Source organism: Odocoileus virginianus, chromosome 18, assembly GCF_023699985.2.
Source record: "Odocoileus virginianus isolate 20LAN1187 ecotype Illinois chromosome 18, Ovbor_1.2, whole genome shotgun sequence".
NCBI lineage: Eukaryota > Metazoa > Chordata > Mammalia > Artiodactyla > Cervidae > Odocoileus > Odocoileus virginianus.
In genome coordinates, this window is record NC_069691.1 from 16,067,433 (window position 1) to 16,080,594 (window position 13,162).

Sequence of the window (13,162 nt, forward strand, 5' to 3'; positions counted from 1 at the left end):
TCAACGGCTGAGGAGGCTAAGGACGGGTGGTCTGGGCAGGGTGCTCAGGCAAGACTCCGGCTCTGGAAGTGACCTTAGTGACCCCTCACTCCACGGCCCCGAGTGGACCAGAAATTAAAATAAAATGTGTAAAACAGCGACCTGAGGTAACTCTGCAAATGAATCTGCGGCATAACATCGGACACTGTGAAACTCGCTGACTAGAGGAACTCGGCGACCAAACAGGCTACTCTAACCCGGTTAACGACCACACCCTTATTGCCGGCGGCCTGACCCGGAAGTGCTCTGCGGCGGCCTCGGCGGTGGGGGCGGGGCTCGGCCAAACCAGCGCACACGCGCGCGCTCCCCGCGGAACTCCCGCGGGCTGCTCGGCGCTCTCCCGGAGGCGCGCCCGAGCCGCCGCGGCCGCCGCCAACATGGCCGAGACGAGCGAGGAGGTGGCGGTACTGGTGCAGCGGGTGGTGAAGGACATCACCAATGCCTTCAGGAGGAACCCGCACATGTGAGTCGCGCGCCGACGGTGCCCCCGCCTCCGCCGCTTGCGGGGGTCGTCGGGGACGGGCGGGGGCAGGGTCAAGCCTGGAGCTGACCTCGGATGGCGGGTGCTGGCCCGCGCCCTCCTCGCTAGAGCCGATGGAACCTGGTCAGTCCCCGACCATTGTCGGCCGCCGCAGGGCCAGCTTTCCGCTACCGGAACGCGCTCGCGGGCGAATCCTTAGAAGTGACCTCGGAAAATCAAATCGTAGTGACTTTGTTTGGTTCTCCTCCCTGCCACCCCTTTCCCAAGAGTTCACGAAACTCGATAGATTTCACCCGTGTGTCCACGTCCTACATCCGTTTCAGGCACTCGGTGTGGTCTGTTCTGTGCTTTGTTAACACAGCTCTTGAGGTTCATCCCGGACCTTGGTAAGAAGGGGTTACCGATCATCTTCTTCTCTATGGGGCAGAAACCCCTCAGTTTACTAGCTCAGGGTAGTTTGAGGCTGCTTTTGACTTTGGCCTCACCTGTCCTAAGAGTATAGAGGGATTTCGATGAAGCGTTTTGTTTCGCAGGTGAACAGGGCATTCTCAAGAGTGTGGCTTCAGTAGGTGCAGGTTGAGTGGTGTAAAGTAGATGAAAGAAACCTTGACACTTTTTAGCATTAGTTGATTCATAGTTGCAGGGAGCATATTCATTCTTTTTTATTATTCAAACGCTGCTGCCCTCTTTAAGTAGGACACCACAGAAACTGGCACATGCATCTTTCCCCTCCTTCCTTTCCATTTTACTTAAGAGTTCTCCGGGAAGATCCCAGAAGAGACTGTATTCGCTCTGATACTTCTGCTTTTATGTAACCAGAAAAAAGGAAAGTATTAAAGGAGAGATAGATCTACATTATACAGAAGAATAATGAAGAACCAAGAATGTAGCTCTTTTCTTGTCCTTCCTTTTCTCTCAAAAGAAGGAACCAGGGAGTCCAGTTTTATTAATACATTATTTTCACTTTATCTAATTGCTTATGGAGTTTTTTTATATATATTTTGTCCTTTAAACTGGAACGCATGAATTATTCTTTTTAAGCATTCTAACTCCTTAAGTTTTTTTGCTTAAAAAGAGATACCAAATCTTCATCTAAATGAAATGTTCTTTTCTTTCAAGGTGATGCGCTCAGATGTCTTGTTCCCTTGGGGCACACAGTTGGAGACGTGCAGCTGTGCCTCATTAAAAACAGGACACTGCTGGCCTCAAAACACACCTGCCACCTCTGACAGCATCCACTTCCTTTCCCCTTGTGACTGCTGCCTTTTTCAGAATGAGAGTGTTTGGAATGATTTCCTGGCAGTAACCATAGTGGGTACTGGGCCTTCTAAAGAATGCTTTGATGCCTTGTATATTAGTCTTTCAGTTCCTTTTTGAGAATGAGCACTTTATTGCAAATAAGAGGCGACATCCTCAAGAAAAAAAAGTTGGACAGATGAAGGGCCTGTTTTCTTATCATTTGGGGTTACTTTTCGTAAAAAATTAATTTCTTATTAGGAGGAGGTTAGAGAGAAGTCTAATGTACAGTATTCATCTTAGTTTGAAAGACCTGAGATGGAGTGTTCCTTGTCCTGACAGGTTGACACAATGCAGTTTGGAACACATCCCAATTCTTCTGGATCATATTTATTGAAGCTTGTTGTTATTTTAGTCGCTAAGTTGTTTAGGACTCTTTGCAACCCCATGGACTGGATCCTGGCAGGCTCCTCTGTTCATGGGATTTCCCAGGCAAGAATACTGGAATGGGTTGCCATTTCCTTCTCCTGGGGATCTTCGTGACCCTGGGATTGAACCCGAGTCTCTTGTATTGGGAGGCAGGCATTCTTTAGGATTGAGCCACCTGGGAAGCGCTTTTATTAAAACTCATAAATGATTTTAATTGCCCCCTCCCAGTTGCATTTTTATGATGAGATCTCATCGATGTGCTGTCAATGCATAACTTACAATTGTTACTAAACATTTGGGCCATACAATATTTTAAAGCTTGAAATTAGTTGGACATTAGAAATAGTATGAAATAATGATGTAAAACTGAAAAATGTAAATAGCTTAACTTGTTATTTAATATTCAGCATTATTTTAGTGCATATCCCCCCCCCCCCACAGTAACAATGTCTACAATGTATTACAGTGTAACTTTAAAAATGTGTTTGGACATTTGGATTTTTCAGAATTGTTCCTACTTCTTTCCCTCATCTAACTAACCTTTTTTACTTCCAAAATATAAAGGCTCTATTTCTAGTTAAAAGAAAAAAGCACCAGTTAATGTCAAAATTAGTACCTAATTATACTGTTCAGTATTATAAAAGAAAGTTTTCATTCTTTTTGTTTTCATCTTTCCTACAAATACAAGATAGATGGTAGTTTTAGACAACATTTACTGTAGTAAACATATTGACTTTGTCTCTGAAAATTTCTAACCAGTAGGAGTTGAAGATGCAGTGGGTGAAATGTGGATTTTATTACTGGTGCGTATGGATAGGTTACCCCTTCTCAGCCTGAAAACATAGGAAAATTACCTCACACAGTGTCTTGCCCTTAGTTGCCACTAGGTAAATATTAGACTTAACCTGAATCCCTGTGTTTCTTAGAAAATATATTGGCCAACTGAATGATGAATGTGAAACACTTTATAAACTGAAAAATACCATGCAAATGTTTGTATAGTTGACTTCTAGAGAATACTTTGGAAAAACAACTGACAGCTTGGCCCAGAACACAGGTATTAGCTTAATGTGCAGACTTTGGCTCCCTGATGCAAAAAACCAACTCATTGAAAAAGACCCTGATGCTGGGAAAGATTGAAGGTGGGAGGAGAAGGGAACGACAGAGAATGAGATTGTTGGATGGCATCACCGATGCGATGGATGTGAGTTTAAGTAGACTCTGGGAGTTGGTGATGGACGGGGAAGCCTGGTATCCTGAAGTCCATGGGGTCGCAAAGAGTTGGACATAACTGAGCGACTAAACTGAACTGACAGGCACTGTGGTAATGTGAAGGACAGCTTTTCACAGTGCAGTTAGAGTCATGTCAAAGTTCTTTTATATAGAAAGTTACTAATTTTTATTACTGTAATACTGATTGAACTCATATTGTTTATGAGCTACCATCTTTTCTGTCGATGCGTGATACAGGGTGCTCAGGGCTGGTGCACTGGGATGACCCAGAGGGATGGGATGGGGAGGGAGGTGGGAGGGGGGTTCAGGATGGGGGACACATGTACACCCATGGCTGATTCATGTCAATGTATGACAAAAACCACCACAATATTGTTAATAGCCTCCAACTAAAATTAAAAAAAAGAAAGAGGAAGTATAAAATACAGTTCTTGTACTCAAGGCACTTACAGAAATATCTATGACGGTGGAAATGTTCTTAATCTGTCCTGTCCAAATCGTAGCCACTAGCCATATATAGCTGTTGAGTGCTTGAAATGTGGCTAGTGTGAAAGAAGAACTAAAATTTATGTTTTATTTAATTTTGATTGATTCATATATAATGGGCACATTTACCTGGTGACTACTGTATTGCACAGTGCAAGTCTAGATGGAGACCTAAGACTGACCTTGTTCTTCATGTTTAGACAGCTTCTCTTTTCTCTACTTTTCAGAAACATCACTTAAGCTGGAATAGGTTCAGTTATTTATAAAAGTAGTAATTACCAGCTTCCTATTGGGGAGGGAAGGGTAGTCCCCAAATATTAAAACTGGACCGTATGATGTGGAGTGACTAAGCCACAAGCACTGTGACCTTCGGTAATCAATCACCTACCTTAGTGGATCTGTTTCCTCATCTGACAAAATGAGAGACTGGAGGAATGAAGCCCCTTCCAATTTCAGAATGATTCTGGAATTCTAAAGTGTCTGAAAAAAAGTGGACTGTGACCTAAGGGACTAGACATAGGAGAAGTCTGAAGTCAAACACACTGTTATTTGCAATCCTACTGACCTACCTATCCTTATAAAGTGCATGTTATATTTTTAGGAAGCAGCATAGCACTGTATCTTAGGATCAAATAACTTGACAAAGGCTTATTAGTTTTCTTTGCTTTAGCTTCCTATTATCCGCTATCCAATGAACTTTTCTGGTTGACTTCAGGCTCTTAACTGAATTAATAATAATATACTTCATCTTTGCCTGATACTTTGTAGCTTACCACATCCTTTACATTGTATTACTTGCTTTTCATAAGTGGCAGGGAAAGGGTTGTCATTCCTGTATTTCAGATGAGGATACTGATGGCAAGTGCCTAGTCAAGTCTGCATTGATCAGAGGTAGAATGGAGGAGACTAACTAGAATCCTGGACCTTAGAAGACTGATTGCTTTTGTCTGTGCATCCTACTACCTCTCTTTTATTGTTTTTATCCCCATCTCCCAACGCCCGCCCTAAGTGCTTTGTATTCCCTGATACAACCATTTTCATTCTCTTTGCATGAGAATAGTTTTTGGGTTTCTAGGTTATAAAATTTGAAAGCTGGATGAAACCTAGCAGCCCGTTTTCCTTATTTAGAAATATAATGTAATCCTTCCATTTTACCAATGAAAAAAAAAAAAAAAATGAAGGTTTTCTGGGGCCAAATGATAGGAGGTAGAGATAGAGATAATGATATACAGAGAGAGATGTATTTATATCATACTGACAGAGCTAGGATTCGGACCTGCATTAGAAGGAAGCCAGAGGTAGTGTTCTTTTGGAGACTCAAGAAGCAATAGTCTTTGAAAACTGTGTATTCGAATATAACACTGAAGTGTACTGATAATCAGCATTTCACTAGCAGTTATTGGCCACCTGCTATATCCAAGGCATTCTTGTTTTGTAAAATTATTTCTTGGAAGAATAGTAGCCAGACTAAAGAAATGTGTTTTTTATTTGTGCAAATGGTTCTGTACTTTCATTTAGGTACCAGATTATTAGTTGTGCATTTTTTGTTTGGTGTCATGAACAAGGCAGGTTTTTACATTGTGAATTTAAGTAAAAAATACTCCCCCAAAATGGACTGTACCCAGAAGCTAGAGTTCTTTTATTCTTGTTACTCTAACATTCATATTGACTTTTGCAGGTTTTTAAGTGTTGTAGGTGGTTGTTCGATCTCAGAAAACAGACTTCTTGAAATAATTACCATGAGTTTATTATTTTCTTTACTGTAATTCTAGTTGTTTTTTAAAAAAATATTTTACATTGTAACACCTGAACCCCAGAAAATATCAGCAATTCATACATGTATTTAGTCAGTTATAGATCATGTGGCTAGTTATCCTAATAGTGAGTTAGCTTAGATTTCATATCATCAAATACAAAAATATATTTAGAAATACTGGACATTGGCCTTAGATGCCCTCAGTATTATTCCCCCATTCTTCCTAAGAACCTTATCTATATTACTGGAATGGCAAAGTGTGTTAACATTTTATTACAGATATTGACACAACTCCACAGCAAAACCATCAGCTTTGTGTGGTCTGTGACCACCTTATTTTATTCATTTTTTGCATTTTCAGAACCTAATGCAGTATCCAATTCATTGTAGTATTCAGAAGATGTTTAGGTAATATTGGCATGGCCTACCAAAACACCCTGAATCAGCTGAGTCAGTTGTCAGGACAAAAAGCCTTAGGTCCCAAAGTTTTCTTGGGAGTTAGATCAGCTTGAAAGAATAGTTAGTGACTTGCAACCCCTAGCACACCCTCTTTTATTGATATATCTCTGCGTCACTAAAGAAGTGATCAGTAGAAAGTAGGTTACTTCTGAGCCATGCAGTTAAGAGTTTCCAGGACGGATTTTATTTTAGTTCCACAGCCTCCTACCAGCTTGTGATGGTGACCTAACCAAAAAAAAGGAGTCTTGTCTTATAATCTGTAATTGAACAAGTTTCCTCTTTGCATCTGTCAGCCAACACACTTTTGGCAGAGGAAGCCAAGAGCATGATAGATACTGTCACACACAAGCTGTGAAAACCAGTTCTTTATTTTGTTTTTTTAAAAAGACATTAAAAGAAAATTTGCTTAGACACTCTAAAAATATTTATGTCAACTGCTCTTGTTAAAAGGCTTCTTGTTATTCAGTTATTCATTAATTAAGGGGAAAACATACTGTTTGAGAAAGGATGTTTCACATAGATGAGAACTGTAAATTCTATATAGTTGAAAGGCATGTGTACAAGTTTTACAAAAACATTTTGGTGTTTGTTGGTTCATTTACTGTGTAAGTCAACGGCCCTATGTATTGTTTTTTTTCTCACTTTAAATCAAATTTTTAAAAATTTATTTATTTTTTAGCTGAAGGATAATTGCTTTACAGAATTTTGTTGTTTTCTGCTAAACATCAACATGAATCAGCCAAAGGTATACATATGTCCCCTCCCTCTTGTCTATTAAATCTCTTCCTATAATGTAAATTTTCAGCTTAAGTTGAGGTGAATTAAGGGATTTAGAGGCTACCATAGATGAAAATGATGAAATCTTGAAATGTATTTTGTGTTTTAACATATATTAGCATTTTTTTTTAATTTTAGGAGACAAAAAATGGCTCACAGTCTCACTGATAGTATAATTTTATTAGCAATTTCGTCTACATATATTTATTAGCAGGCAAGCATAAATACATTTTGACATTTTTTAAAAAACAAAGCTAATATGTACAAATAATTAGAGAATTTAAACTGTATAAAAATAAAACCCTCTTCCCCAAAGATTCTTGGTATCCTTCCAAGAAAATTTTTAATGCAACTCTGTATCTTTTTAAAAGATTATACAAAGGAAAAATTTTAATGCAACTCTGTGTCTTTTTAAAAGGGCTTTGTGCTATACACTGTGTTTGGTGTTTTGCTTTTTTTGTTTCATGTATCTTGGCACCCTTTCCATACCAGCATATGCAGATTTACCTCTTTTTTTTTTTTTTAACAGCTATATCACATGGATGGCCCACATTTATTTTACCAGTCTTAAATTGTTTGATACACGTTTATAGAGTATTAACAGTTTTATTGCAATGTTGCCATGAATATCCAATGAATTCCTATATCTTGGCATAGGATAATTTTTGACCGGTAGAATTGCTGTGTCAAAGTGTATATGTACTTACAAAATTGACAGACATTTTCAAATCTCTATTCAAAGATAAGACCAGTTTTCATTCCTGTCACCACAAGTACAAATACTATTTTTTCCATGTTCTTGTCAGTATTAGAAAACTTTTAAATTCTACCAATCCAGTGGGTGAGCTGAATATTTGTAAGAAAAGGAAATATGTGTGGTTTTTTAATACCCTGTGGGATTTGAAAATTTTTTTAAAGCTGGTATTCTTACCTTTAACTCTTTTTATGTTTTACATATTAAGAGATGAAATTGGCCTGATCCCATGTCCTGAAGCTAGGTATAACCGGAGTCCCATAGTCCTGGTTGAAAACAAACTTGGTGTGGAGAGCTGGTGTGTCAAGTTCCTTTTACCATATGTCCACAACAAGCTCCTTTTGTACAGAACGAGAAAGCAGTGGCTGAACAAAGATGGTGAGTATGGAGACTGTCCTTTTTCTTTGATTTTTTTCATAAGCAGCATGAAGTATAGTAGGAAGAACCCTCTGTGATATTGACATTCCTGGATTCTAGTTCTGGCTTTTTCATTCATTGACTGGGCAGGCTCTTAACTCTCTGTCAAATGAGTTTGGACGCATCAGTCATTTTCTAATTTTGCATCCATTGTGATTCTCTGGAAGGTGCTTCAACGATGGTGCCAGGTTCCCTACTTCTGATATTTTTTTAATGTACTAGGGTCATTTGTAAGGTATTTGAAGAAAATATCTTATGACTAAAAAAGGTTTGAAAATTTGTGAAGTGCACTCTAGTCCCTACAAGCTCTGTTTCTTTGATTTCTAATCCTTAAGTAAGTTATGAGCAACAAAGCTCATTTCGTAACAGCTCATATGAGATAACCAAGGTTTGATGGTAACACCACCGTCTGTGAAGCAGCTCAGTGGTTTATGGTGGTGCTGTTGTACTGTGATCCCAGTGAAGCTCTCGCCCTCCGTGTCCTGTTCTGTGCTGAAATGAGCAAAAGAAAACCATCCCAGCCTTCTTTTTTTCTGCTTCTCTGCAGAGAAACTTACTTGCTGCATCAGACAATTCCTGTTCATCCCACCTGGTATCTTTTCCTTGTTTTCCCCCTGTGTCTGATAAGTCGCTTCAGTCGTGTCTGACTCTGCGACCCTATGAACTGTAGCCCACCAGGCTCCTCTGTCCATGAGATTCTCCAGGCAAGAATACTGGAGTGGGATGCCATTTCCTTCTCCAGAGGCTGCTAAGCCTCCATGTACACAAATTCTGTTTATATTTTAGGTAAAAGAGAGACCTGAGTTCTCACTTTTTTGAAGTATACTCATCCAAGATAATATTCTTGACGATTTCTATAAAGCTCCTTTCCCTTCCCACATACACCAGTACCTTAAATGTCTCAGTATGCCTGGTGGCTAATTTTGAGTAAGAACTGTGTTACTTAGAGAATTTTAATTATAAGTTCAGTAGCCATTACTACGAGCCTACTCATACCAGAGGCTGTTCTAAGTACTGTGGAGGATAAAAAAATGCATAATACATGTTTCCTTTACTCAGAAAGCTTCTAGTTGAGTCAAAAACAATCTCTTTGTAGAGGATAGTGTTGCCTTAAGTGACATATTGATTTCCTTGTGTTCCTCTTGGCATTGTCCTTAATGTATTGTCATTACAGGTTATTAGCACTTTTAGACCAGTAGAAAAAAGAATCTGATTTGAAGATTTAATGTGAAATATTTTCTACTTCCTGTGTTTCAATCAATTAGTCCACTGATATTTATTTATTAATTATAAGGCTATGTCTAATTTTATTAAGTTTATGGCAAAAATTTAAAGGCATAGGTCAGGCATAAATTTAAAGGGAAGACATTGATCTGTTAGATCCCTTTTCATTCTCCATTACTTTATTGTAGTTTTCAGTGACATTAAGTTACAAAGTAGCACCATGTGAATCCATGAAGTTGTCGCTATTATTTTGCCTAACAGAGCTATAATGTATATATTCTGGCACACAGAAATGCATAATTGAGCCAATATATAACTAATTCTGTGTGGGGAAGACAAATGATCTTGTGTAGAAGAAACAGTATGAATTTTTAGTGTCAAAGGCTGTTGTTTCAGATCATCAGGTTTTGCTCCTTGACATGTGCTAGCCGAACCTGCCTTCTTCCTGTAGTCTTCCAAGTTCTTGTCTCTATTTCCCTGTTTCTTGTCTTTCTGGGCGGTGCTCTGTAGGCTTTGCTAAATCATCTCATCAGGTAATTTTATCTTGATCGACCCAGGAGAACCCAGGTAGAAGATCAAATGGTTAAGGTCACTCACATGAATAGCTGACATCTAAGCTTTGAATTCTGATCGCAACTGTGTGTGTATACAGGAGCAACCTGATTTTATCCTAACCGGTATCCTCATGGAAGTAGTTTTCAGTTTCACTTTTTGGGGAGCAGGGACAGCATGGTTCAGTGAGGTGTCATATACTACTTAGGTTGTATAGTGTATTGGTAAAAATATGGAAGTGAGTTTCTGATTGACCAGAAAAGATACCTGAAAATGCAAACTGACTAACATAGAAATACTCTGCTAAACTTGGGAACTGAAGATCACAGTAGTGAATTTTACTAAGGAAAAAAGTTAAAAGTATTAGGAAAAATCAGTTGTTTCATGAAAATGCTATACTTTAAAAACTGTTTTTGTAGAAATACATGTTTAAGAGCCATGTGAAGAAAGCTGACAATTTTAAAAGTTTCAGAAATGTCAGTGTCTGTGTGATTGATCATGCCAAAATCCTAGGCATTCCCCTAAGAATATAATCTTTAACTGCAGGTGACCTTTATTCTGGAGATATAAGTTTTTCCTTTTATCCAAACTGAATTCATGTTCTCATTAATGTGCTGAATTCCTTAGATGTTTGGAAATCATCTGTATTAGTCAGAATTCTCCATAGCAACAACCAATAGAAAAGTTTTTACATATATGTAAAGTTTTATATGTACAAAAAACAAGATTCGTTATGACAAATTGGCTCACATGATTATGGAGGCTGAGAAGTCCCACATTCAGCTTTCTGCAAGCTAGAGACCCAGAAAAGCTGGTGATTTAATTCTTTGAGTTGAAGGACTGAGAAGCAGGGAATCCAGTGGTTTAAATCTTAGTCTGACAGCTGGAGAGGATAAGATGAGGTGTCCTATCTCAGGCAGACAGAGAAGAAGCAAAACAGGGCTGAATTCTTCTGTTTTCCTCCTTCTGTTCTATTCAGAAACCCCAACAGATTGATGTTCACCCACAGTGGGAGGGCTGTCTACTGAGTCTGCAGATTCAAATGTTAATCTCATCTAGAAACACCCTCACACTGATGCGTTCAGAAATCATGTTTAATAATCTTCAATCTGTGCACCCCAGTCACATTTAACCCTAGTTTAACCAAAACTAACCATCACAGCCTCCCTGATTAATAACTTAGAAACTAATATTTTTAAAAAGTCTGCTGCAGTAATAGCCATGTTTGGTTTGGGAGAGGTGAGGTACTGTAATTCTAATTAATGAAAACTCCATGACAGAAACAGAAAGCAAGGGAGCAGTCGATAGCGTTGGAGTTCTGACCTGGTAGTCCCATACTCTATCCCCAAGTCACCCCTTCTGTCATCTTTTGCTCTTTCCTCTTTCTCACAACCCCTGCTGTCAGTTCATCATTGAGCTCTCTCTTAGCCCTTCACTTCTTTTTTTCTTTTTTCAATTTATTTTTAATTGAAGGATAATTGCTTTACAGTATTGTGTTGGTGTCTGCTATATATCAGCGTAAATCAGCCATAGGTATACATATGTCCCCTCTCTCTTGAACCTACCTCTCACCACATCCCACCCCTATAGGTTGTCACAGAGCATGCATTTCATCCCTTCACTTATTTCTCATCTGGACAAATATTATCACCTCATGGCTCGTCTACCCCATTTTTAGTCTCTCTATTTAATCCATGTTCATCATACCATTAATGAGTCACTTTAAACAACACTTCTTAGAAACAGTTTGAAAGATTCTTTACTGAAATATCTATCTTCTTATTTCTTAATGTCTTCAGGGTTAAGGTTGAGTCATTCTCTGTGGCATAGTATTCAAGGGCCTTCACAAACTGTCTGTAGGCTACATCCCCAGCTTTTTCCTCTACTTTATAGTCAGCATCAGAGGTTGTAGGCTCTCAACCCCCCCAGGCTGAAGCTAACCCACATGTTTATTTAGTTTCAGCTTATATAATGTTGTTAAATTTTAAAAAATTAATTGGATAAACATTCTAAGTTATGATGAACTTTTAAAATTAGGATGGAAATCTGGATTTCTCTCTTCACTTGAAACATCAGAAGCATTGGGTGTGTCCATTTCTACATAGCAGCGGTTGGTTGGGAATCATTTGTTGTTGTTTAGTCACCCAGTTGTGTCCAACTTTTTGCAAGCCCATGGACTGCAGCATGCCAGGCCTCCCTGTCCCTTACCATCTCCTGAAGTTTGCCCAAGTTCATGTCCATTGCATTGGTGATGCCATCCAGCCATCTCCTCTCATGCCCTCTTCTCCTTCAGCCCTCAATCTTTCACAGCATCAGGGACTTTTCCATTGAGTCAGCTGTTTGAACCAGATGACCAAAATACTGGAGTTTCAGCTTCAGCATCAGTCCTTCCAATGAGTGTTCAGGTTTTATTTTCCTTAAGATTGACTGGTTTGATCTCCTTGCTGTGCAAAGGACTCTCGGGAGTCTTCTCCAGCACCACAGTTCAAAGGCATCAATTCTTCAGCACTCTGCTTTCTTTACAGTCCAGCTCTCACAGCGGTATGTGACCACTGGAAGGACCATAGGCTTGACTATACGGACCTTTGTCGGCATCATGGCTTCTGCTTTTCTTGACAAGACAAGCCTATTCCAGTTGACCACAACCTCCCATGTCCCTCAGATACTGAGGCAGTATCATTACTACTTACTTGATTTGCTTTGCTTCTTTTTTGCCATATATTTGAACCCTAGAAACATTTGAGTTTGCAGCTATTTGATACACATTTCAGCCATAGCAAACACTGTTCCATTCTTGGACTTTGCTGTGTACCACTGCCTTAACTCCATGCCTTTGCAGAGGTCAGGTTCAAGTCTAATGTTGTTATTATTGTTGTGTTTGCTAATACACACACATGTGAAGCATCTTGACTACTCCAGGAAACAATAATTGCTCCTCTGCACTCCTGTGGAGTCCTTATTCATAAGGAATTCATAGTAGAACGTGTCACACTCTATTGTAGTTGGTTATTTAAACAGTGTTTTTCCCAGCTAGGTTGTGAGTTTGTTAGAAAGAAGGGTTATGGCTTGTCTTTATTTATTTAGCACTGTTAATGTAGCTGGAATCAAGATTGCTGGGAGAAATATCAATAACCTCAGCTATGCAGATGACACCACCCTTATGGCAGAAAGTGAAGAAGAACTAAAGAGCCTCTTGATGAAAGTGAAAGCAGAGAGTGAAAAAGTTGGCTTAAAGCTCAACATTCAGAAAACTAAGATCATGGCATCTGGTCCCATCACTTCATGGCAGATAGATGGGGAAACAGTGGAAACAGTGGCT

General features: G+C 39.2%; 1 protein-coding gene across 2 annotated transcripts in view; it reads left to right on the forward strand.

Annotated features, from left to right (window-relative positions):
* The first annotated feature begins 343 nt into the window (after positions 1-343).
* The window catches only part of PTAR1 (protein prenyltransferase alpha subunit repeat containing 1), a 55,702-nt gene continuing 42,883 nt past the window's right edge, over positions 344-13,162 (forward strand). Inside the window, exons 1-2 of one of the 2 annotated variants that reach the window (XM_070480375.1) lie at positions 344-502; positions 7,859-8,028. In XM_070480375.1, the coding sequence (XP_070336476.1) occupies positions 417-502; positions 7,859-8,028 (256 nt within the window). In that variant the 5' untranslated portion in view covers positions 344-416. The remainder of the gene's footprint in view (positions 503-7,858; positions 8,029-13,162) is intronic. The other variant, XM_020879711.2, reaches the window with a different exon arrangement.